The 27,395-nt window shown below is 48.3% G+C and overlaps 1 protein-coding gene across 4 annotated transcripts in view; it reads right to left on the bottom strand.

Moving 5' to 3' along the window:
• The window catches only part of SCAI (suppressor of cancer cell invasion), an 877,065-nt gene that overhangs the window by 260,682 nt on the left and 588,988 nt on the right, over nt 1-27,395 (bottom strand). For all 4 annotated transcript variants that reach the window (XM_069609434.1, XM_069609437.1, XM_069609436.1 and 1 more), the window contains one exon: nt 979-1,075. In XM_069609434.1, the coding sequence (XP_069465535.1) occupies nt 979-1,075 (97 nt within the window). The remainder of the gene's footprint in view (nt 1-978; nt 1,076-27,395) is intronic.

The following is a 27,395-nucleotide window of genomic DNA, read 5'->3' as shown; positions in this document are numbered from 1 at the left end:
TATAAGGTACAACTCTTGGCTTTCCGTGTGGGCTTTTAGTTTTCTTTTCTTCGATTGCCAATAAGAAATATTAATTTACAAAACAGGTTAATTGTATGCACTCACACTAAGAGGTGAAACAATGGGTGATTAGACTCTTTACCGGTTACCCGGCCTGCCATGGCAGACAAGGGGACACAGATCTGCTTTCATCTATTGAATGGCGAGCAATCACAGACTCCAAGGTCCAGCCCCAGCGAAGGAAATGAGTTTCACACAACCAATACGCCATGGCTGGGGTTTATATTGAAGTTGTAGTTATGCATATCAAGCAGAAAGATGGACTCTGACCGGCACCTGGTGCATTCTGGGTAAGCCGTCATCTCATAACAAGTGGAGTTTGGCGCATGAAAGGGTCTGATGGTGACAGCACATGAGGTGTGGAGATGTAGGTTAGTAGCTGAATCGCAGCACCACATACCCTGCTGCTGGGAGGATAGCTCAGGGGCAATGTGCTCGACTTGTAAGCAAGAGGTTCGATCCCCAGGTCCGCGCTTAGAAACCTCTGGGTATTAAGCGCGTTATAAATACCCTATCATATCACCGAGGTGAGTCATATTCTAGGAGGAACCTCTATGCTGTAAAACCATCTGTTTGCCATTTGGTAAGGATTATTGCACGTAATTTAGTGCCATGCGGGAACATTTTAAAAACAGGGTGAATGTCTCTTCTCTAATTCAGTACCTTGTGATAGTCAAGTTACAAGAAAGATTGTTGCCATGAGATAAAAAAGGACAAACAATGGGACAGAATTGGCCTACTTTCAGAACATTGTGCGGCACAGTAAAACATTGGATCATTTAAATCCCTGGACATATAGTTTAATGGTAAAGCAATTAAGATGTAATCCCATTCTTCATAAATTACAAGCCACAGACGTTCTGTGTGTAGTGCAGCGTCTGGTGCAACCTAAACAGCTCCCGGGCGGCAAGTGCTTACCTTGACCAGTTCCTTCACAATGTCCAGTTTGTTCAGCAGCAGGCAAACTACGATAAACCGTGCATAGTATCGCAACTTCTTCACAACCAGCTCAGGCCTACGGAGTGCAAAGACATCAGAGCTTAGGACAGGGAGACAGCTGCAGCCAACATGCAGTATTCAGGTGCCAATTCATCAGCAGGGCAGGGCCTCTGATGAATGGGACAGTACACGTTTTCTAAGCTACCCATTGCTGTTCTTGCACTCAACCAGCTCAGAATATAGCTTCATAAAAATAAGTACAGCCTCGCCATGCGGGGGGTTCAATCCCTGCAAAACTATGCTGCGGCCAGGATAGATCACATTCCCAATGGAGGAGCGGAGCTAGAATAGAATACTGCTCCAAGCAACGATTTGGTGGTAGGTCTCTTTCTTCGGCTGGGGCGTCCCTCTGGAACAGCCTCCCTGCCTCCCTGAAAACTGAGGAGAACCATCTCCGGTTCCGGAAGCACCTCAAGACCTTCCTCTTTGCTTCTGCTTTCTCTCCTCCTCTCCCCTGCTGATCTCCTGGCTGAAACTGAAACTGCACTGGTCACGTGGCTACCCTCTGTTCTCGGGCCTAGGTCCTCCCCCGCCTGTTGCACACCTGCACTGCCCCCCTGGTAACTCTTGCACTCTGGGGCTGTTTCTGCATCTCTACTGCCACCTGCTGGCCGCAGTTCTTATTCATTATTCTTATCTATTGTTTTAATTTATTTATTGTTTATCCTATGTACTGCACTTCCGCCTCCTCCTTCCCCCTCGCCCTCACACTTTTCCCATCCCCTCTTCCCCTGCACTTCTCAATGTCACCTGATCTAGTAGGACCGTTGTCTCTATCTTCTCTCCGTTTCCCCTCCCTTGCTTCGTCGCGCCTTGAAACACTTGTGTATAGGTGCGTTAATAAATGCCATATCATATCAATATAGGGAAAACATGGCCCTCATTACGAGTTTGTGGGTACCCCGCTTGTCCTACCGGCGGGTTACCGGCAAACTCGCCTTAACGTTACTGGTGCCCGATATCCCAGTGCCAGGAACGGCAGTAAGTTCCCATTTCATCGAGTCCAATAGGACTCCATGGGATGGGAACTACTGAATCATCGGCACCGCTGTTAACGGTGATGGTGATTCAGTTATTTATCTGCCGGTAGGGGCCTGAACTCCCGGAAGGTCAGACCACTGCCCCTACAGGCAGCCGCGGAGTGAGTCGGTCCTGAAAAAAAAGTCTGGAGCCGGTAGTACTGGCATTTTTACCGAACCGGCTCACCCGTAATGGGGGCCAACGTATAGTAACGGGTAAACCTATAATCCATTAATTTTGTGAAAATTCTATGGGTAATAACAGCATGAAATTTTCCAAAGATGCTTTTTGTGTGATATTTTCCAAAAATTGGAAAGGTTGGTGAAAATTCCCCCAATGGTTTCAAAGTTATAAAACAATGAAACATGGTTTGTTATTCACCTTTTTGGTTTCCTAAAGGCGTACATGTGCATTCATTGAATAGGCGCAAAGCAAAAACCTCTGGACGGACTTGTTCCAAATTCAAAACAATTTGGGCTAAAAACGGCGCAGATGTGTCTTTTGGTGGTTTGGCATAAATCAATCCAGTAGTTTAAAAAAATGATTCGGCAGCGAATAGGGTGCCCTGAGCACCCATATCATTTACCTGTCACCCATGGTGCATTGTGGCAAGTGAGGCTTTTCAGAAATGAAAGGTGTCTTTTGTTTTCCACTGATGCAAGCCATTCTCAGAACATTCTGAAAACGATATTATTAGAGGGGAAAAAGGGGACGTTTACCTTCAGGGGGTGGGGCGGCTGGAGCAGTACCATCCGTGAAGTTAGAGGGCTTCCGGTGGGCTTGGCTAGTGATCACATTTCTTTTATTCCTTTTCCTTCTATTCACGAGAATGATGTTCTCTAAAGAAATGCTTTTTTGAAGTGCATCACTGTAATGAGACAGTCTTGCCTGCCACCTGGCATTCTTGCAGCAAGACATTAAGTTCAATTATCACCGTCATTTCACAGTAAATTCTTGCTGTATATTCACAGGGTAAAACGTTGCGAGAACATTTAAGGCGGTCGTGGAAAATATTTTCAAAATGTATGATGTAACCCTACATGTTGCACACATTCGTGTTCTGGTCCTGTATTCATGCAAAGTGCCACTGGCCATGGAAAGTGGTCCATGCCCCAGTAATGGGGAAACATGCCATAATGCTTAGTTTAGAAACATACTGGCAATATTGACCTTGGCACATCTGACAACCTTAGTGCCACTGAGGGTGCAAGATCCAGCATAACAAAACCCTCAGTTGAGGTGATGTTAAGGTGATGGTTTAATGCAACAAAGACCTTCAGATTCAGCAAGTGTTGGAAGCTATGTCACCACGCGGTATGGCCAGTGGGCATGGCCCGTGGCCCACAGGACTGCTATGGGGTAAGGTGGTTACTGGATCTAGCCTAAGGCCAGGCCCAATGGCTACTGTTGATGGCCTGGACAAAGGCCATGCCCTGCTCAATGTGGACAGTGGTCATGGCCAGTAGCCCACAGTCAGTCATCTATGATTTATTTCGGTAAAGAATACCAAAAAATCAATAATGTGTAAAATAAAATCAATATCACAATCTTATGTATAAATAGGTACAAAACTTCCAATCAGCAACTCCAGACTAGAAAGATTCAAGAGAAGTTTCATATAAAACAAGCAATTAAGAGTTCATTAAATGCTTTTTCCTAATTGCTAATGCTGACCTGATATAGGTCAGTAACGCGCAAGAGATCAGAGCAGCATCAGCACCAGCACAAGCACCAGCACAAGCACAAGCACCAGCACCAGCAAAAGCACCAGCAAAAGCACCAGCAAAAGCACCAGCAAAAGCACCAGCAAAAGCACCAGCAAAAGCATCAGCAAAAGCATTGCGGGCCTAAATTGATGGAAGTTAAAATTGCGGAACAAAGGTACCTTAGTACATTTGCGAGCACAGTCGTACAAAGGAAAACAAAACAGCAAGTGTAAAAAATCATCCAGACCATGATTAGACAATTCACACATGACATTCTCTGAATCACCCGAAACCCAAGGTGCACTAACTAAGCTATAGTACTCAAACCACGCTCGTTTAAAAGCTTAGTATATAACGCATCATTTTGAGGAGAATTCGAGGACAGTAAGATATATTGGCGAGTCGCAGTTTTCATTAATTCTACTTCTTCCCTCTAAATCTGGCCGAAGTCTGTTTTGGTATATTTGCACTCACGCTCATTTAATAACAGGATTAGTATACAGAGAACCGCCATTGATCATAGTTGCTAGTTTCTGGACATGTGCGAACCAAGGAATGGCAAAACATATTTTTCTCAAGAGTTCAGAATCCAATAAATAATTGGATGAGAGAGCAGCTTTAGGATTTAGCCAGATACGTAACCACAGGTACAAAGGTTTCTAATTGAACTCGTCCTCCACCCATTTGAGCCCTAATTCCTGATGAACAGCAAAATTGGCAGCAGACTGTGGCAAGGCCAGCAACTGCTTCAAGAACTCGTTTTCGCTAACCTGTAACTGTGACAGGTTCCCAAATCCCCAGCGGCCCACACCATATTTGGCAGTGGCAATAGCTTTGGCATTGTACATTTTTAATATAATCTCAATTTGGGGAGATCTATAGGATTTAGCGAATAGATGGATTCCATCAATGGCCTGCGCCGTGCAGTTCGCTCGCTTAGTGCAGTGGTCTTTACAAGATAACCAGGTGATGAAAGTCATGCCCAGGTAATCAAAAAGAGAGAGAGAGTATCCTGCCCGTCTGGAAGAAAGCGGGGCTCAGAAATCATCACTGCCGATTTGGTCACATTGACTTCTAGTTTCAGACTGCACGTGCATTCAGTGTAAGCATCTATCACACCTTTGCAGTGCACTCGCGTCCTCGCTATCAAGACCGTGTCATCCACGCAGGCAAGAATGGGCACAGACAAATTGCCAAAATGCAGATCAGCAGCTTGGCAGCTTCAAGGTTTGGCATAAGGAACAAGTTACTTACCTTTAACTGTTGTTCTCCAGGGCTCTGTGTGGGAGCGACTCCCAACTACTTGAATCGGTCCGCAGATATTGGGAACAGGTAGGCCTAGCCACCCTCGGGGACATATGGCAGGAAGGGGAGGCGGTGGACTTTCAGCAGCTGCAGGAAGAGACGGGAGTACATGGTGGCCAATATATAACCTACACTAGGCTGGTGAAAAAGACTAGAGAAAGATGGCCGGAGACAGTGCTCGCGGAGGATCCAGATGCCTCCCTGGAAACCCTGTATAATGTATCGGAGGGCGGGCACGAAATATCGAGGATATATGAGCTCCTGCGGGCAAGGGCAGGGAAGGAGTTGCTCCAATTGAGACAAGATTGGGAGGAGGAGGTGGGAGGACCCATGACGGATGGGCAGTGGGAACGGGCCCAGAGGTACCATAAAAAGGTGTCCCGCAATGCTAGATTCCAACATCTTCAGTTGTATGTTACCCACAGGGCTTATTTAACCCCCGGGAAGATTGCAAAGTTTGGGGGATCAGCTATACAGCAATGCCCCAGGTGTGGGGAGGTGAACGCGGGACTGCTACACATGTTTTGGGCTTGCCCGGAGGTGCATAGATTTTGGAATGAGGTCAAGACGAAACTGGCTGGCGGGGGGGTAGTGCTGGATGTGGAATCAGCCTGGTCATGCTTGCTTGGACTCTTCCCTAGACCCCGGCATTTGAAACACATAAGCAAGATGAAGGAACTGGCCTATGTCTTGGCCAAACGTAGGATCGCCATGGGCTGGAAGGCGACCCATAGACCCAGGGTGGAGTTGTGGTGGACAGACCTCTTGAGATGGGCGGAAGCTGAATCCGTAGTCTGGTTTGAAGCGGTCACCAGGGGGGGGGGCGAAGAAGAAGTAGGGCCCTTGTTGGCCTGGCGGCAATCGGTGGCCTCGTTGGCAAACCCTCACCAGGGTGACAAGGAGACAGAGGACCCGGTTGATGGCAGTCTAGGTAGTGTGCCACCCAGTGATGTTCCCGTAAATAATTTGTGAGAACTGGCTCTAGTTTAAAGGGGGAGGGGGTAGTTGGGGAGTTTGGAAATGTGTTGAAATATGATGCTTTCTATGTTTTGAAACGGTTGTAGTGTGTTTGTTGGACCTTAAAAATAAAATAAAAATATATTAAAAAAAAAAACTGTTGTTCTCCAGCATGGGTCTGGCATGGATTCACATGCTCATGAATATTCCCTGTCGTCAGGCTGGGAATCCTCGGTAAGGAAAAACTCAGTATCAGTTTCGTTTCTGATCTGTCTTTCTTAGTAGTAACCAATCACTGGCCTCTGGGTCATACTGCCCCAGCCAATGACTGCCCTCTCCCTAAGTCCCGCCCCTGGCAGCCATCCTCAGATTTGGTAGCACGTGAAGTGGCAGTATGGCCAAGCTAAGAGCAGCAGAGGGGTAGGAGGGAGGGTTCACATGTGAATCCATGCCAGACCCATGCTGGAGAACAACAGTTACAGGTAAGTAACTTGTTCCTTCTCCAGCATGGGGTCTGGCATGGATTCACATGCTCATGAATACAAGAATACATAGTAGTACACACATGCACAAGCACGGGAGGTGGCAAAGGATCAATATTAAGCATCACATAAACTCAACATTAAGCAACTCTTACCTCCTCACCAGGCCCACCTTCAGGCGAACAGGTTGCGCAGCACTGCTTGGCCGACTCTGGACTCGTAGCAGCCCTGCAGATGTCCAGCAGGGGCACACCAGACAAGAATGCTGTGGTAGCAGCGATCGCTCTGGTCGAATGGGCTCTCGGACAGCCGGGCAACCGTCGGTTTGCCAACCGGTGACAGTGCATGATGTAGCCGGAGAGCCATCTTCAAATGGAAGCCTTCGAGAGAGCCTTCCCTTGGTTCACAGGTCCAAAGTTCACAAACAACTGTGACGTCTTCTGAAAACTCTTTGTGCGGTCCACGTAGAACTTCAGTGCTCTCGCTACATCCAGCGAGTGCAAAGTCCTCTCGGTCGGTGACAAAGGCGACGGGAAGAAAACTGGCAACACCAAGGGCTCGTTGAGGTGGAAGTCCGACGGCACTTTGGGCATAAAGGAGGGGTGCGTCCTCAGTACCACCCTCATCTCGTGAAAAGTCAAGTATGGAGGCTTGCAGGATAGGGCCTGGATCTCTCCCACTCGTCGTGCGGAGGTGATGGCCACAAGAAATGCTGCCTTCCACGACAGGAACTTCAATGGTGCCGAATGCAGAGGCTCGAATGGCGCCCCCATGAGCCTGGTCAGCACCACATTGAGCTCCCACGCCGGGGCCGGAGCCTTCACCGGTGGGAACGATTGGACCAGTCCTTTCATAAATTCCTTCACCAGGTGATGAGATCACAGGGATGGCCGTCCTGTAGTTCTGGTGTATCAGGATATCGCTGCCAGGTGTATCTTTGATGGAAGCATGCGCTAGTCCTGCCTTGGCCAGCGACAGTAGGCACGGTAGCACCTGAGGGGCCGTAATCCGTAGAGGGTTAATCATCTGTGCACGGCACCAGACAGAGAACCTCTTCCACTTATGCCCATAGCACCTGAGAGTTGAGGACGCCCTTGCCTTTGCAAGAACCTCTTTGCAGTCCGCCGGGATATCGTACCCTCCAAACTCTAGTGCTGCAGGAGCCAGGCCTGCAAGTTCAGCGACTCCGGGTCGTGATGAAGAATGGCGCCTCCTTCTCTGGAGAGACGATCTGCATCCGTCGGCAGTCTGACTGGTGGGGACGCCGACAAGTCCAGAAGGTCCGGGAACCAGATCTGTCTCGGCCACGCCAGTGCGACGAGGATCATCCTGCACCGGGACCTCTTGAGTTGGTTGACGAGTCTGAGTAGCAACGGCAACGGAGGGAACGCATACAGGAACAGGCCGTCCCAGGGGAACGAGAAAGCATCGTCCATGCTCCTCGGCTGCGGAAACCTGCTGGCGGACCTCTGGCACTTGGAGTTCGTCACCGTCGCGAACAGGTCGATTTGGGGTTTGCCCCATCGCTGGAAGAGTCGATCCACTTGATCCTGGCGTAGTTCCCACTCGTGGCACGAGCGCAGCTCCCTGCTGAGTGAGTCGGCAATGGTGTTTATTTATCCCTGCTAGATGAATCGGTACCAGAAACATCCCAAGGGCAACGGCCCAATGCCACAGATCCTGGGCTTCCTTGGACAGGGCTGGGGATCTGGTTTCTCCCTGCTTCCGGATGTAGAACATTGTGGTGGTGTTGTCGGTGAAGATCCTCACCACCTTGCCCTTGAGGGACAGGAGGAACGACCTGAGGGCCCAGAACACTGCTCGGAGCTCCAGTATGTTGATGTGGAGCGGCCTCTCCTCCGGGAGCCAAAGGCCTCTCGCGTGAAGATCTCCGGTGTGCACTCCCCACCCCTCCAGGGAGGCATCCGTCGTCACCGTCAACTGGTATGCTGGGGTCTGAAAGTCAGTGCCCGCCGCGAGATGCATGCGGGTGCCCCACCACCGAATTGCTTGGTGGAAGACCTTGTCGAGCGAGATCTTGTCCTCGAAACTGCCCGCCGCTTGAATCCAACGGGCGTCGAGGAACTCCTGTAGAGGACGCATCCGAAGCATGCACAGGCGCACCAGATAGATGCATGATACATCATCCCGAGAAGGGACTTGATGGACCTCACCTTGGCCACGTCCGTGGCCAGCAGACGCTGCATCTTTCCCAGGATGGCCTTCGTCCTTTCCTCCGACGGCAAGGCCAATCGCGCTACTGTATCGAGCTTGGCTCCCAGAAGCTGCGCCACCTGCGACGGAACCAGGTGGGATTTGGGGAAGTTGATGGAGAATCCCAGGTCCGTGAGCAGCCGGATGGTCATCGCTGTGTGTTCGACGGCGAGTTCCCTCGTTCTTGCTTGGATGAGCCAATCGTCCAGGTAGGGGTAGATGTGGACCCCTGCAGGCGCAGTCGCGCCGCCACTGGTGCCAGGCACTTGGTGAACAGCCTGGGTGCCGACTTCAATCCGAATGGGAGGGCCTTGAACTGGTAGTGCCGTCCTTGGACTAAGAACCTGAGAAACATTCTGTGTCCTTTTAGAATGGGGATGTGAAAGTATGCATCCTCCAAATCCAAAGACGATAGAAAGTCGCCTTCCTCCAGCTGGCCCAGCACGTGCTGGAGGGTGACCATCCGGAACTTCTGTGCCTTGATGTATTTGTTTAGTCGACGCAGGTCCAGGATGGGACGCCATCCTCCTGTCTTCTTTCTGACGAGGAAGAATCTTGAGTATACTCCGGAGCCCCAGAGCCTCTTTGGGACGAGCTCGATGGCCCCTTTTCTTTTGAGCATCGCCCTTACCTCTAACAGCAGTTGAGGGACGTGGTTTTCCTTCCTGGCCACGGGAGGAATGCGGGGGCACTTCTTTAGAAATTCGAGAGTGTGCATCCAGCACCCAACGGTCGGTGGAGATGGACTCCCACACGCTGACGAACTTCGTCAGCTGGCCTCCCACCGGGGTGCTCCGGTGGGGGCCCGACGCGACAGTCTGTTCAATCCTGCTTGGCGGCGGCCTTGCCACCTTGGCCTCCTTGGCGACGACAGCAAGATCCACCTGATTTGCCTCGTCCCCTGTAGGCCTCCTGCGACGAGGAGCGGGCCGCCCGATGGTACGTCGAGGAGCTGCCGCCGAACCCTTGGAGGCAGCTTGCTTGCCTCTGGATTTCCAAACGGCCGGCCGTCGTTGCTGCAGAACTCCCAAGGCCCGAGCCGTCTGTCGGTCTTGATGGCCTGAAGTGACTCATCCACTCAATCCCAAACAGATTGTTCCCGTCAAAGGGCATGTCCAAAACATTGGCTTGTACGTCCTGGCGGAAATCCGTCGCCTTGAGCCACCCCCTGCCGTCGAAGGCAAACACTGTTGCCCAACTGGCGGAAACCGATGTCGGCAATGTCCGTGGCCACTGTTATGGCATGGTCCAACGCCACCTCACCCTCCAGGAGGATCGCCAGGGCCTCTGCCCTCTTGACGTCCGGAAGTCCAACAGGGGGGCGATCTTGTAACATAACTCCCTGTAGCGGGTCACAATCGCTAGGGCGTTGGCCGTCTTAATTGTCGTTGCCGCAGATGAGATGACTCGTCGTCCCATGGCATCTAGTTTCTTTCCCTCGCTGTCCTGTGGGGAAGTTGAAGCTGATGCCCCCCCGTGCTTTCTTCTTGGCCGCTGCCGAGACGACCGAATATGAGGTCGGTTGTGCCCTAAGGCACAAAGGGGCGGCGTCGGGGACCCGGTACTTCTTCTCATACCGGTCCCTCTTGGCAGGTGTCGTGGACGGGTTCTTCAGGAGAGCAAGTCCCTCGTCCTAGATGTCATCCAGCAACGACACCGCGAGGACCGTCTTCCTCTTGGCCTTGCGCCGTTGGTAGAGGAAGCCTTCCTTCTTCTTTTCTTCGGGGCAGAGTTGGAAAAGCTCGGACGCCCTGGCAATTATGGCGTGGAAGGAGCCAATTTCGTCGGGCGGGGATGCCCGTGGAATCGGCAACGGGAGGTCAGTGCCGTCGTCACCACTGTCATCCATCCCCGTCGTGGCCGTATCTTTTCCGTGTCATCCCTCGGGACCGGGGAAGGCGAGAAAGGCTGAGAGGGGCAAGACTGCTGAGAGGGCGGGGCTCGATGAATTCTCCTCCTCTTGTTTGGAGGGCTTCCCGACGGACCCGGTTCAGCTGGGTCATCTGTCGGGGGTAGGGACATTCTCGTCCTTATCTCCGTGCATAAGGCTTGGATTGCTGTCAAAATGGCCACCGAGTTGTCCTGTGGCTCGGGTTGCGACGGGCGCGCTGGTTGCTCCTCCTCCACGGGAGCCTCGTCGTCGCCACCCTCGCTCTCGTCGTCCCTCTTGTCGGGATCCTCGCGTGGGACCGGGCCTCTTCCAAATTCTTGTCGAGTCCCTCTTCGACCTCGACCAGTTCCTCCTCGGAGGTTGTGTCCGTAACGACCACCGGCCCCCCACCCTCTTTTTCCACCGGGGTCTTCACGGGGGTCTTCTCGATGGGCTTAAAAGAGGATTCCCTCTGCGGTGGCAGAGAAACTCTAGGCCCGAGGTCGCCTCCGCTGGGGTAGCCTCCATAGGCTTCGCCAGGGCCGCAGCGACTCCCTCAATAGAGGTCTTGGCCGGTGGAATCAAGGCCTTCACCACCTTGGGCGCTTGAGGCCTTCACCTTAGGGGGAGGGCCACCGCCTCGCTTCCCTTCGGCCGGTTCCTTGGAGATCGACCGGGGCCTCTCCAGAAGCTTAGCAGGGTTCTCAGATTTTCTCTTCCCCGAGCCAGAGCGTTGGCTCGTGGTTGATGGCGTCGCTGAAGGAGCGCCCTGCCTGGCAGCCGAGGAGCCGACCGTTCGGCACTCCCGGTGCCCGCGGATTCGCCGTGCTTTGCCTTCTGTTGGGCGCCCGTCGCCGGGGCACCCTCACAGGACTTCGAAGACCGATCGGACTTCGCAGACCGCTCAGACTTCGAAGACCGCTCAGACTTCTCACCACCTGCTGGGCTCTTGCCTTCCAGCCAGTTGGCGAGACGGGTCCAACGATCCCTCATAGTCCGATCCAACATGTTCATGCAAAACGCACAGTCCTTCTCCACGTGCGTTTTGTCCTCGTGGAGGCAGTAGAGGCATCTCAAATGTTCATCCTCCTTGAACACATTCTGTAGATTGCATCCGGGGCAGATCCTGAACAGCTTGCCGGGAGTCGAGCTTCCCTTCTCCTGGGCCATGTTCCTCTTGTCCGCGAGGTAGGCCTCAGAAACTTCCGAATCCTCCAAGAAGCATAGCTCGACGAAAACTTCACCCTTGAGGGGCGTAGAAAATTCCGAAATGGGTGCCTGTTGATCGGAAGTAGAAACGGTGGAGCTTGAGGCTCAATTAAACCGAAAAATGAGAAATCTCTTGGAAAAAGCGCTAAACGCAGTAAAAGCTCGAGAGCTATAGCACGAGGACTCCCAACGCTTGAACGTGCGGTAAAAATCTGAGGATGGCTGCCAGGGGCGGGGCTTAGGGAGAGGGCAGTCATTGGCTGGGGGCAGTATGACCCAGAGACCAGTGATTGGTTACTAAGAAAGACAGATCAGAAACGAAACTGATACTGATTTTTTCCTTACCGAGGATTCCCAGCCTGACGAAGGGGAATATTCATGAGCATGTGAATCCATGCCAGACCTCATGCTGGAGAAGTCTATTAATATAGAAGGAAAACAGGATCTGAGTCATAACACACCCCTGCCTAACTACCAGCTGTACTGGGAACCATTTTGTACAGTGGCCATTTCTACCACTTTTGACCCCTGCTCAAAGATAATGGTGACCGAGGATTAGTATATTAATAGGTTTGTCTGGACAATTATACTCCCGAAGACATTGACAGAGCATACCTCTGTTCACTCGGTCAAAAGCCATCTTCAGATCCGTTATGCTAGTAAACGGCCAGGCCCATTCGCTACATTGGGTGGCTTGGCAGGGCCTGAGGGTATCAGGTAATATTATCCCCACCAATAATATCGCCATATATATATGGTCGTCGGGAACGACCATAGGCGATATTAGTGGGGACAATTTTTAGGGTAAATGGGACCGGGGCTGCAGGGGTGTCCTGGACTCCCTTTAAAATATTATGGGGGCATCCCCGCAGATTTAAAGGGTTAATATTGCTGCAAAAATATGGCACCATTCTTGTATGGCAATATTTTTGCAGGGATATTAACACATGGAACCGGCCTGGGGACTGCTCCGGATAATGTGGGAGCAGGCCATGGGTGTCAAAAGTATGCTCTGGTTTCCAGAGTTATCTGTGGTGTCATCGGGTAGTATAGCTCAGTGGCAATGCGCTAACAATTATAATTATAATAATCAGTGTGCTCATGGTCTGTGCAAATCGAGCCTCCAAGTTAAGGTGGCGAAGCTTCCAATACTTGCTGAATTGCTAGGGCTTTGGTGCATTAAACCATCACCTTAACATCACTTCAACTAGAGATATCTCAGAAAACTCACAGGGTGGGCTTTCCTTTTTCTTTTTTTTCATCCCTCTATTTAGTGCCACCGACCCTTGCACCACTCAACACAGCGTACCATTCAAACCCATAAAACTGCAATGTATGACGTGTTTTAATGTCTGAAATGCATGCCTTTCTGAACAAGCTACAAATCAGGTGCACAGACAGGCACAGATAAATTCCAGAAGGGGCTAGTTACGCTGTAATGTTTTTGAAGCACTTCCATTTCTTCTCTGTCTAGGTAAGTGGTCCAGACCACAAAAGCTAGCAAACAAATTACTTTCTTAGCCTGAGTTAAAGTTTTTAAGTGCTTTCTTTTGGACTGTTAGGCAGAATTATATGCAGTACCCTTTGGGAACACCACACACAATTAAGACTACAAGTGACAGTACAAACTCACCTTTGGTACAAGCCTGTACTACACAGTAAAAGTGGTAGCGATGGCTGAGCAGTCAGACTTATCTAAAGAATAAGTGAGCAGTATCAAATAGTTACACAAACAACAGCAATTACTATGATTCAGGTAAACACTGACTCAAGGTTTTCAAGTAAAAGAATATACATTTATTTCACTCTTCAGTTGTATAACATTACACTATTATACACAGTTTAAAAATCACTCTTAATACACCACACCACTCCCAATAAGTTCCAGACAAGTTAAGCTCACAAAATGAAGTGGGAGCAAAATGGCACTCTAGCAATTTAAAAGGGAGGGAAAAACAAAGTTAATAGAAATTGAACCACACCAACAGGTAAGTACTCAGGACAATTGAACAAGAGAGACTACAGTGATAGAATCAGGTAGAAAAGGCTTGGGGACAAAGTCAATGGGTAAAAAGTCTTTTGCTCAAGATCACACAGTTCAGGGTAGTTTGCGGTAAAGTTTGTGCCACGGATTCCGGACGAGGTTGGTTGGCAGAAACGTTAGTTCAAAGAGAAGGACAAGCCCTCGGCTTGGAGAAATATTTCAAACACTTTCACTGGGGCTGAACGAAACGATCAACCGGATTTACACAGTACCTTAAAATGGAGAGGAAGCTGTAGCTGAGGCGGACGTCCTGGTAGTTCCTGCAGGCTCACGGTTCCTGAAGCGACTGTCGGACTGACACGAAGTAGGAAGACTGGAGGGTCCTGCACTACCCAGGGAAGAAACCAGCAGCAGAGCAAAGCAATGAATAAAAGGTGCGCTCCTTAAAACCCAAGCAGGGTCCGACTTTCCTGGCTATCCGGCCCACTGTAGCTCTGTACAGCGAATTCGACCAGAGGAGGGGTCCTGGCTTGCAGTTTGACCGAACTGGTTGGTCCCACCAGCTCAAGGGAAGAAGTTTCCTGGCGGATCTTCTCTGTCGTCGCATTCTGAAGATTCGGACCTGCAGCAGGGCTTCACCGGGCCGTTCAGTCTCTTCCATCAGCTCCTCATTGGTTCTTTCGTTCCAGTGACGACTCTGCCTTTCCAGTCCCAAAGACCTGCTTTTTATGCAGTTTTCCCCCATTCATACAGCCTGGCTGTCAATCACACAGCAGGGTGGACAGTCGCCCAGCCAATCAAACAGGAGTGCGACTTGGGTTACCAAGGGAACCCATGGCAGGGGTCCTAAGACCCCTCCCTCACATCCTGTCTACCCAGACTTTCAGGCACCTTAAGGAGGGCTTCTGTGCAGAAGCCCGCCAAAAGACGGCGAACAAAGGGACCAATCATGGTTTGGCGCGCAGAGTAAAACACGAGAAAAACATTTACAAAAAGAAATGGCGAATAAACCCAGCCGGAGCCGTAATAAAATATATATGGTCAAGCGGGTTTATGTTTGAGGCTAATATAGTAGCCTAAAACAATACCATGGTTATTTAAGATAACCGCAGTATAAAAAATAGGGTTTTACCACTGCCACCAGCCAAGTCTTAGTGTAAAGGGAGCGATACAATGCTCCAAGAGACACAGACACAAAGGGATAAGAAATGACCCTTTCCAATACTCCATGTAAGATGTGGTGTATTGGGTCTGTAGTGTAAAGTGACTAAAGTAAAGTTAATGGCAACTTTACCTTTTCTGGGGGACAGTAGTCAGCCCTAGAAAATGGAGTCAGGGGGAAGTCTCAGAGACAACCCTGTGTCACTGCACTGAAAGGCCATGGAGTAGGTGAGGCTCCAGTGCCCAAGGACACACAAAAAGTGAAAACACACACAGCAAAACACATGTACGAGTGGGAAAAAGGTTCACACTCTTACCAGGTGAAAAAAATAAACTCTAGAAATCCAGCAAAGCTGCTGAGGGACTATTTAGGTAAAGGAAATCAGCCATTTATGAGAATTCTCGCTAACATGGACCAACACCAATAATATAGCAGATGTGTATTTATTTATTTATTGTTAGCTTGTTAGGCGCTTATACAGCAAGTAAATACTGTTTCAAAGCGCCCACAGGGCAAAGGGAGGGAACAAGGGTGTGAAAAAAATTAACAACTTTGGAGGGAAAAAGGACGAACCTACAATGCCTTATGAGTATTCAGAATGTGCAAGTGCAGCAAGGATGAGGGCAGAGGGGGTAGGTGCTGGAGTGTCCGTGTGCGTGGGTGAGCTACCGATGAAGTGCATGGTATGGTGAGTGCTACACGGCCAAGAGCCGCGTTGGGTGTAAGTGCGAACCTCCAAGCCGGAGGGTGTGCCGAAGCAAGTGCCACCAGATCCTTTGTGTTTTCTTTATCCAACAGCACACCGTCTTCTTCTCAGCTCCTCAGACGGTCTTTTCTCATCATTCGAACTGGGAAGAAGAGAGGCTCCTCTTCCAAAAAGGTCTGGACAATTGTTTTAAATTAGGCAGGCGGGTGTTTTACCACTGAAGGAGCCTGTCCCTGTACCAATGGGCAATGAGGTGCAAGGAAGAAAGGCCCTCACACAAACACTCACTATGCCCAAACATGTTCCTAGCCAGATTGCTTTTCTAACCCATCTGCCCACTTCATTGCGCTAGCACAGTCCCACGCTCATACATTCCTGCTCATTTGTGCAGTTTTAAGAACATCAAAGGGCAAAATGAAGCTACTTTTACAGTATCCGTCGAGAGACGGATAGGGGAGAGGTGGTATAACATATTTAGAATTTCAGGGGAATCATCTAACTCTAGAAAGAGAAATGATTGTATAAAATCTAAAATAAATATATGATAGGTTATTTATAACGCGCTTAATACCCAGAGGTTTCTAAGTGTGGAACCGGGAATCAAACCTGTCTTGCTCCGTGTATTCCAAGGGGAGTACGTTGCCCCTGAGCTATCCTCCCGAGCAAACCAGTTTAATGTAAATGGCTCTTTACTCATGTGCTGTAAGCAGTAAGTGCTCACAGAAAGCAATACATGTACGTTTCCAACCAAAGGATTGATTGATTGATATTTTATTTCTATCGCGCTCATACACAAGTGTTTCAGAGCGCGACCAGGCAGGGAAAGGGAACAGGGGAGAACAAAAACAACAATCTTACTAGGCCAAGTGACATTGAGAACGTGCAAGTGCAGGGTAGAGGGAGAAGGGGGAGAAGTGGATGGAAGGGGGAACAAAAGGAGAGTGCGGATCGAGAAGGAAAAAAAACAAAAGGAGGAGTACACAACAGAGTAATCGCTCCCTGAATCAAAGGAGCCAAACAGCAAATGAAAGGGAGACACACAAAAAGATGGATCCTTCAAAGTTGTGAGATTGGGCTACAATGATCAAGTCACTGTAAAAACACAGTTCACTAACAGAAGCCTAAACAACCCTGCAGATAACCTACCAACACCCCAAGAAACCAGCATATCATGATCAAATAGAAACCGTCTCGTGTTCAATTTTCCTGGATATTGCGAAGAGCAGAAAGGAGTCAGTATCCCGTGACACCAGACTTGACAAGACACAATATCCGATTAGACAGCACTTTGCAGTTGCTTCAAGGTCATTTGCCTTAGATCTGTAGCAGCTGCAACATGCAGTAACTTACTAATCGTGTGGTCCTTTGGAGGAAGCTTCCTATTGCCCACTGCTATCAACAAGTGAGCATCCAGTTTTACTTCTTCCATCACCTACAAGCAGGAACATGAGTGGGTTCACAAAAAAACCTTCTCAGGGTCAAAGTACTGACTGTGGCAAAGTCCAGGGCTTTGTCACTGCTTCCAGGGGGGGCGGGGAGGGGCTTCATAGAGGTCAGGGAGGTGAGGCCGCTACCCCATAGTCCCCCTGGGGCTGGTATTCAGCGGATGGATCTCATGGGGAGGGAAACCCTCCATGGGACCAGTGATGATTACTTTGGGAGAACGTGATATTCCCCTCCTTCATTTCAGTCCCCTCCTTCCTATCACCCCACTCAGTACCCTGTGGACCCCACACCTCCATCTGTTTAGAGTAGAGGAGACCAAGTCCCAAGAGAACACCGAGACGAAGAAGAATGCTACTGAACTCTGTGATGATCATCAGTTCAGTACTGTGATGAGGAAGGGTGAAGCAATGAGGAATACCTATTGGAACCAGCTTACGCAGGCTAGTTGCTGGAGACTGCCTATTGGTTACCCAAATTAGAAGAAGGACTATGCCATTTGCCAACCCTGCTCCCGAGGAACCGAGAGCGAAGTTTGAAAGACAGAGAGACATGGGAAGAAACTGTAGACCAGGACGTCGGTGGAGAGAAGTCGCAGTCTCTAAAGGCGCTGCCAAGAACCAGCAGGCAACGAGATACTGAAAAGAAACCAAGTACGCGGAAGAGTTGGGACGCCACCTGGAGGGAAGCCCGACTCGCTGAAGCAGGGATGCAGACGACAGCGGGAGCAGAGAGAGAAGGATCGGAAGGTCCCACAGAGAGTCGGAGAAGCCCGAGCAGGATGCCACACAGCAGGAACACAAAACAAGGTATGGGGTTCTGCCTGCGTTCATGTGAAGGGCTGGGGACCAAACTAAGGGAGTCTAAGGAGGGTTGGGATACAAATACGAACTGAAGATGATGATATATGGGTCAAGGACCCTAAGGGAAATGTAAGGACACAGACATAAGCCGCGTCAGTAGACTCTTCGCAGGAGAGTAAACCAAATGCCCTGGAAAGCCAATACAAAGGGGTCAAGGGCCCGAGTGAAACACAGAGGCAAAGCCAAAGTAAATGAATCGGGGACCTGAAAGCAATACAAGGGCAAAGCCAAGATCACAGGGTCTAAGACCCTGAGAATATCAAGAAGAGAGAGAAAGAAACAAACTTAGTAAAACATATGTGGAACAGTAGCTGGCAGTGGAATACATCAGGTCTGTTCAGTTGGACATTAAGTGAAGCTGGGGTAAAGAACCAGTGAAAGCAACACACCAGGGTCTGGGAACCAAGTGAAGTTGGGCGAGGCCCACAAGAGCAACGCACAAGGATCAGGGACCCATACAAGAACGAAGAGACATAGGGCCTCATTACACGGAAGGCGGTGAGCCATGGCGCTATTAGCGCCATGGCTCATGCCGGTAAAATACCGGCACCGCCTTGGCGGAAAGGGGATTTACCGCCCCATTCCAAGGTTGGTGGGGCGGTAAATCCCCCTTCCGCCATTGCCCTTCCCCATTCCCATTTCTGCCCCATAGGGCTCTATGGGAATGGGGAAGGCGCTAATTACGGCACCGCAATTTTGCGGTGCCGTAATTAGCTCCGAGGTCCCTTAGCGGGTTGGTTTTTAACGCCTGCAAAAAGCAGGCGTTAAAGCACCAACCCGCTAAGGGACCTCGTAGTAAGGCGGTAATGGTTAACGGTCACCGTTACCATTAACGGTGGCCGTTAACCATTAACGCCTTCCGTGTAATGAGGCCCATAGTCAAGGGGCTGAGACCTAGAGCAAGTCAGGGAGAGCCCAAGAGAATATAAAGGACACTGAGACCCAAACAGAAGAGAAAGGAGTTGCACAACAAGCCAGGGAGATCCCGAAACAGCCCAGAGGGATCTGGGACCCATGTGAAAGAGAAAGAGAGGTGAACGTAGCTGAAGCAAGGGGCCCGAGGACCCATTCCTAAAGGAAGAGAAATGTTCTAGAATTCTGAGTTCTATAGTCAAGTCTGGCAGGATAGTGCACCAGACTTGACGCTACAGTTTTGAGTTTGAAGACAAGAACAAGGGGAAAAGACTACACCCAGCCCCACCTGATACTTGGGAACTGTATTTAGAGTCACTCGTGTTTTCACACCACAAACTGAACTGTAATGGTCTGCATCCAGAATGAGAGACTCCTCCTGCTGGACCAAGAAGACGCCCAGTTTTTCATTAGTTTAGTGTAAGGGAGGGAAATAGGTTTGGACACAGGACGGGTGACTTTATACGTTACAAGACATCCTGACAGAATCCTTAGTGTTTTTGTTGAGGCAGAGCAACCCCTCATAGAAACAGGGCAAGATAGGCTTTTCCTTTGCTTTACTTGTGATAATAAAAGTCTTTACCAGCAAGCATGCCACCATGGTGCCAGACTCCTACCTCTGCACCCTTACATGAGTTACTACGAAGGGACTCAAATCGGTAGCCATGCTACAGAACAAACAGTCACCCAGAACACGGTGCAACGGAACTGGGCATCGTCTTCGATTCTTGCAGGACAGCAAAGAAATCTGCCATTAGCGTCTGACAGCACATTATTCATGCTTTAGAACCACACATGCTCTAAGACAAAATTTGTTTAAGATGTGTATGTTGCACTGGCATTAAGCTATTAAGAGTAAGGAAAAGCCAAATAGGTCTACCACGTGGTATGACAGACATTAGCATTCCCAACAACATGTTCCTGTGGCTTAAAAGATTTCCTTACACAGAGAGACCATTCAGGAGAGAATCCTTCCCAACAAGGGTGGTAAGGCCCCATGAGGCTCTGCATTCTATAGTGAACTCATTAAAAGAAAAGGACAGAAACAGTGGGAGTTGTTAAGGGACATTGATCGTGAGGAGGCCACAGGAGGAGGCAAATTACAATGTACTCGAACAAAACAAACTAGGAGAATTAAAACCAGGACTATTATATTATAGATGCGTTTGGTTAATGGACAAAAAAGAAATCCCAAACACTAAGGGTGAGAACAATAGTGGAAAATCAAAGCAAACAGACTATTGCAACTACAAGATTAAAATCATAAGAGAATTGATTAAAACTCAAATGTTATAGAGAACTCAAAATGCCCTGATGTGGCCAGGACATGGCCATCGCTTTTGGATCCAGTTCCTGGGGGTGGACAAGCATGGGAGGATCACCTGGATGAGGGGTCTTCGGGGAGTGGGACACCGGATGGTGAGACGCGCTATCCACTCCCTGTAACACAATTTCTCCATCCTACCAGGTAGGATACTTAGGAGCTCAACCCCTCCCACTTTCCCGACACAAACACTTTCTCATGGACAGCCTCTGTGAGCGAAAACTGACTAACACCAGAGCTGTTTACCTGACATGTCCCAATACAATGGTCAGGCAAGCTCAGGCAATTACTGATCATTACTCACACCTGACTTCCATCACACTTCCCCACATGGATAAAAGGAGGAGCACAAAAGCACACGGAGCAAGGCAAAGCACACGAGGAAGCAGCAGTTCCAAGATGGCAGTTTAATACGAGGAGAAAGACAGCGAGACCAGAGAGGCGTTCAAGGAGGGAAGTGCCCATGACCTTTTCAGACTGTTACTTTCGAGATTCTTGGAAAATAAAGCCAAGACCGGGGACTAAAACTGACGAAACCTGCATTGTGTGTCGGAGGTACCCGGGCCTCTCCCGCGTCGATAACCAAGGCAGGAAGGAGTGATTGCTGCCGTGGTACTGTCCTTGGCTCCTACGATAAAGCAGCACCAGTAAAGACAGCAGAGCCAGTGAGTCTGAGAAACTGATACCAGACCAGCCTGTGTTAGAACCAAGGTTGCAAGCGGCAACATTGTATGAACAAATCTAAAGAGAACGGTGTGTGAAAAGTACGCGCAACACGAATATAATTGAAAACCCAGAGGAGTGACTGAACTTTGGAGGCCAAGAAAGATACCGTAGACAGAGTGGTCCAGCCCCACGTGGGTGCTCAGTCGAAGGTCTCTGTTAGGTATCCAACTCGTTGGCAGCTGTGGAAAGGGAATTTTGAGATCGAAGTGGTCCTGCAATGGGTCAAGCTAAACCCTGTGCACATTCAAAAGTCTTTGATAGTTTAATGCGAACTGAAATTGGTCAGAGCCCGACGGAGGGAGACTAATTGTGTAAGATGAAAGGATGTGATCCCGGCTGAGGGGGATCCGGGGGGGGGGGGGACGTAAATCACATTCGAGAAAGAATATTCTCTGAACATTGTAAAAAGGGGAATTTGAGTCCGCAAAAGGGGGATCCACAGTAACGATTGTGATATAAAAGGGATCCGAGTCCGGCTGAGGAGGATACAGGGTGAATCACATGAATTGAGTAAGAAGAAAGGACTTTGTGTTTTGTTTTGGTTCATCAGGTCCTTTGAGTCACGAGACTGTGAAGTAAGAGACTTGGGCACAGAAGGCCCTAATGCTGGTAATGGAACTGTATCCTCGTGCTGAAGAAGCTAGAGTGTGTGCTTTGCTCGGGTGAACCAAGCCAGCGGATATAAACAAGTCCACTATAAAAAACACAATCCCACCAGTATTCGGGGCGGTCCCTCAATCAACCCCTCAGATCACTACACGTAATGCATAAACAAGTTTTTTTGAAAAATGTATTTATTTTTCTTTATTTAATTAGAAACATTAAAATGATTATTAAATAGATCAGAGCTCATATAAGAGCAAGTATAAATATAGGACATACAGTTATACAACATGAATAAAGTGCAAAATGTGAAGAAAAATGCTAATATCACAATAGAGCTGCTGGGAATTTGCTGCCCAATTACAAGCTGGGTAATAACCACCATCGTCCAAAATAAGTCCAAGTCAATGTCGAAGGATAAAATCTACTCGAGAGAAGGGAATCCCTCGGGTGGAAAAAAATCCTAGTCAACCGAATGTAGTCAGGATGGTTTCAAAATGAATTTGAAGATGGATTAAATCCTGATAGTGGCAGCAAAGAAAGTTGTTCGTTCCGAATTTAGCAGTTTAAACATTGCAACAAACAAGAAACTGAAAGGTCTTCACAAAAATAATATTCATAAACCCATACTCTAAAAAGTCTAACATGGGATGCTATACGTCAACTACTAAGGTGACATGCAAAATAAACCACAAATACGTAAAACAGTATCGTGAGCATGGCGCCTTAAACCAGGTAGTTTCGATGGAAAACACATGTAGCTGGATTACAGATGATGTCCATCTTCATCAGGACGTAGCATTCCCGTATAAACATTCATGAAGATTCATCTGTGTCTTGAAATTACCTACACAAATGTTATAGATTAAAAAGAGACACTAAAAATGTATACACTAAAATACATACGTATATAATTAGAAACAAACCAAAAAAAACAGCCAACCGTAGCCTTATCCATGGAGTCCACTAAACTGGCTCCTCCAGGATCGTCAACACTTCAATAATAAACCTAGGCAGGGCTAACACCAATGAAACACTATCACCCCACATCAGTCGGGCCCAGAAAGGGTCCCCCAAGTGCTTTAAAATGATGAATTGTAATCACGGTAAGTTTAGGGCAGTAAAGAATTAGATGTTGAAGGGATTCAGGGGCAGAAGTGCAACTACAGAGTCTACAATAGAAGGGGTGCAGTAATTGCAGTGACCAGGCACCAATATGTTCTAGTGTTGGCAGTTGGTTCAAACGGAAAAGCAGATATAAATTACGAGCCTTGTTGCATGGAAAGAGATATATTTCGGTACGTTCTCTCTTTTCCTCTGGAATTTGGCATATTCCTTGTAAGTCTGGTACGAACCTAAAAGACCTATTGTATCTGACCAGTCCTTAGTAAATAGCTTATGCTTTGTTTTAGCTCGTCTGGTGACAAGCTCCTCCTTGGATGATTGTATATCAATTAAAAGCTTATTGTCCTTAAAAACATTTAGCGAATTCGATTGAGATGTTAGCATTTCCCTTAAATCAATCTACATATAATTTGTTGGGGGACCTAGGATCTTTGCGCTACTAGGCAGTTGCCTCCAATGAATCCTGCTTTGCAGGGAAATCAACCCTAGTTCATGCCTGATGATAGCATAGGGAATTGCTTTGGACAAGACCAAGGTTTCCTTCCATATACCTCCCTGGTGGGTATTCAAGTAATGGCCCGTTTCTGCTGTCGCCAAGTCCAGACCATATAAGATTACTGGTTCCACTTTTGCCAAGTAGAATCGCAATAGAGGAAGGAGCGAAAATTGACATAGCTTATTGTTGAATTTTTTTTGCTGTGTTATCAAAGGCCCAGTTTTAGTTTTCAGCGAGATTTTACAAATCAGATATTGGGCAGCTGTTAGTAAGATTGTATCCCAAACATTTAATAGAAGAGACCCATTCTAGCCTTTGCTCGCCCACTTTCCAATACATAACTTTAAGTCTAGTTTTGGTTCTGAAGATGACAATTTTTGACTTGTTTCCATTAACCAAGAGGTTGTTGTAGGTGGGCTATGCGAAAAAGCTGTAACCCGAATGGGGTCTTTTCAAAGAAGACCAGGTCATAAGCGAAGGTTAATCAGTTCAAATTCAGGTGGCCTAGCTTTATCTGAAATGTGCGTGCAAGTGACCAGAGGTCATCAATATCACTGATATATGCATTAAAGAGGGCTGCGGCCAGGACACAACCCTGTTTGAGACCCACATGGATCTCAAAAGGTCCTGACACCAGCCCCGCCTTGGTCAGTCTCACTTTAATCGATGTGCCAGTTTGCAAAGTTGCCAATAGTTGTACCAATTTGAGCGGGACACCCCAAGTTAACAACTTATTCCACTAGATGGCACGCTTGACTATCAAAGGCACTACTCCTGTCTGATGAAGCCATGTAGGAAGTGCCAATGGAACCCTTCTTAACAGCCGCCAAAAAATGGGCCATGATGGTGGCATTTACTGCTGTAGCCATCGATGGGCGGAATACCACTTGGTAGCGTGAAATAATACCCAAATACACAAGCCAACTGTTTAGATCCCTCAAGAATAAAGTTCAGAAAGTTGTGCTAGGGGCTTCCAGGAAAGCGATGGGCCTATAGTTGCTAGGATTGGTGGTGTCTCCTTTGTATTTTGGGATTATGATTGATTCTAACCCCGTACGGGCAAGATACTTACAGGAGCCACGGACCGACGACTGTTTTTTAAATAAATATTAGAAACAAGCGCATAGAACACAGCTTCAGGAATGTAGAATTTTGAAGATGGGAAAAAATGTGCACTCTATGTATAGAGAGGCTATAACCTGCTCCGGTATCTGGCTACAGTACTACCAAACATTACAAAAAACATAACATAGCTCTGTTTCACTCTAGTGTGGAAGGCACCATTTTTATTAACTATGTTTAAAACCAATCTTTAAGGCCAGTGAAAACAGACTCCTTGGAACAGTTATGTATGAAGGCAGGTTCCTCCCGGAGCGGTTTCATAGTGATGCATGTAAGCAGATCTCTTACAAGCTTCACCCAGGGCGCCGGTTCTGCCCAGCTGATTGCAAAGAAATCCCCTAATGTTGCTTTATAGCTGCTAGACCAGGACGAGGACCACACGGCAGCCCAATAGAATCCTACCTTGGGCTTTATGCAAAAAGCAATGCCCAGAAAATCCAACTCCATATAGAAAGCTAACGTTGCAGCGCTGCATGGTAAACCTAACATTGACCTTACACCAGAAAATCCGCTTCCTCTACCCGTCAACTCCATCTAGAATGCTAACGTTGCAGCGCTGCATGGTAAACCTAACATTGACCTTACACCAGAAAATCCGCTTCCTCTACCCGTCCAACTCCATCTAGAATGCTAACGTTGCAGCGCTGCATGGTAAACCTAACATTGACCTTACACCAGAAAATCTGCTCCCTCTACCCGTCCAACTCCATATAGAAAGCTAACGTTGCGGCGCTGCATGGTAAACCTAACATTGACCTTACACCAGAAAATCCGCTTCCTCTACCCGTCAACTCCATCTAGAATGCTAACGTTGCAGCGCTGCATGGTAAACCTAACATTGACCTTACACCAGAAAATCTGCTCCCTCTACCCGTCCAACTCCATATAGAAAGCTAACGTTGCAGCGCTGCATGGTAAACCTAACATTGACCTTACACCAGAAAATCTGCTCCCTCTACCCGTCCAACTCCATCTAGAATGCTAACGTTGCGGCGCTGCATGGTAAACCTAACATTGACCTTACATCAGAAAATCTGCTCCCTCTACCCGTCCAACTCCATCTAGAATGCTAACGTTGCAGCGCTGCATGGTAAACCCAACATTGACCTTACATCAGAAAATCTGCTCCCTCTACCCGTCCAACTCCATCTAGAATGCTAACGTTGCAGCGCTGCATGGTAAACCTAACATTGACCTTACACCAGAAAATCTGCTCCCTCTACCCGTCCAACTCCATCTAGAATACTAACGTTGCAGCGCTGCATGGTAAACCTAACGTTGACCTTACACCAGAAAATCCGCTTCCTCTACCCGTCAACTCCATCTAGAATGCTAACGTTGCAGCGCTGCATGGTAAACCTAACATTGACCTTACACCAGAAAATCTGCTCCCTCTACCCGTCCAACTCCATATAGAAAGCTAACGTTGCAGCGCTGCATGGTAAACCTAACATTGACCTTACACCAGAAAATCTGCTCCCTCTACCCGTCCAACTCCATCTAGAATGCTAACGTTGCAGCGCTGCATGGTAAACCTAACATTGACCTTACACCAGAAAATCTGCTCCCTCTACCCGTCCAACTCCATATAGAAAGCTAACGTTGCGGCGCTGCATGGTAAACCTAACATTGACCTTACACCAGAAAATCTGCTCCCTCTACCCGTCCAACTCCATCTAGAATGCTAACGTTGCAGCGCTGCATGGTAAACCTAACATTGACCTTACACCAGAAAATCTGCTCCCTCTACCCGTCCAACTCCATCTAGAATGCTAACGTTGCAGCGCTGCATGGTAAACCTAACATTGACCTTACACCAGAAAATCTGCTCCCTCTACCCGTCCAACTCCATCTAGAATGCTAACGTTGCAGCGCTGCATGGTAAACCTAACATTGACCTTACACCAGAAAATCTGCTCCCTCTACCCGTCCAACTCCATCTAGAGAGCTAACGTTGCAGCGCTGCATGGTAAACCCAACATTGACCTTACACCAGAAAATCTGCTCCCTCTACCCGTCCAACTCCATCTAGAATGCTAACGTTGCAGCGCTGCATGGTAAACCTAACATTGAAATTCATTCAAGCTCATTTGCTGTTCATGCCCATTTAATCGCAGGCCTATTTGCTGAAGGGCCACTTGTTCACAGTTCTGTTATACATTTCCTTGCTAATAAATACGGGGGTGGGGGTGGCTTTAGGTATTTAATTATGGTGGGGAATCTGGTGGGATTGGGGGGGGTCTCCCACCGCATTTTATTTGTGAGGAAATGTGTCTACCCCCACACCTTCCATGTTACTCCCAGGGGGTGATCCCTATAGACCGCGCTCGACTGCTTCCCAGCTAGGTTAGCACGTAGTATTTTTTAATTTTATATATGTGTTGTATTTATAATCGGGTTGCAGCTACGGGCGAAAACCCAACCCGTTCAGGGTCTGGCGTGAATGTGTCAACTCCCTTACAGAAAATGGAACAGATTCTACTACAGACAGAGCCCTTTTCCAAGCAGACAAGGATCTTTTGTAAAATATAAATTACTGTAGTTTTAAAAGCAGAACCTATGAAGACGGAATCTGCCTTCTATGTCGGTCCGATAGCACAGTGAGTAGAGCGCTTGCCTTTGACATCTGTGCAGAGCCTGCAGGCAGCAGGTTCGAATCCGGCAGGGCCAAGCTCAGCCTTTCATCCTTCCGAGGTCGTTGAATGAGCACCACACAGTGTGGGTGATAATAAGCAGCGCTCAGATGCTTGAGGGTTCGTAGCGCTATATACATGCAAATTATTATTATATAAATACACAAGGAGAAATGTCCTGAAAAATAAAAAGCTAAATGATGATATATAACGAGTAGCAAAGTGGGTGAGAGTTTTCGGCTTCATTTAGAAATGTAGCTCGGCATCATTGAAGCTAAAATGGCTTGCATCAGTGCCATGATTATGAGGTGACATCCAGTGATGGGCTGTAGGGCGGCTGTGTGTTGGCTATGGTAATTATACATTCCCTGATGGAAAAACTAAAACCAAGGGTGGTCATGTGGCGTGATCAAGCTCAAAAGCTGAGTGAATGCTGGGGAGGTCGAACATGGCACTGTACAAGGGCACAGCAAG

This window comes from Ambystoma mexicanum, chromosome 8 (genome assembly GCF_040938575.1).
Source record: "Ambystoma mexicanum isolate Mex_15411 chromosome 8, UKY_AmexF1_1, whole genome shotgun sequence".
Classification (NCBI taxonomy): Eukaryota; Metazoa; Chordata; class Amphibia; order Caudata; family Ambystomatidae; genus Ambystoma; species Ambystoma mexicanum.
This window is presented reverse-complemented; position numbering and strand designations above follow the sequence as displayed.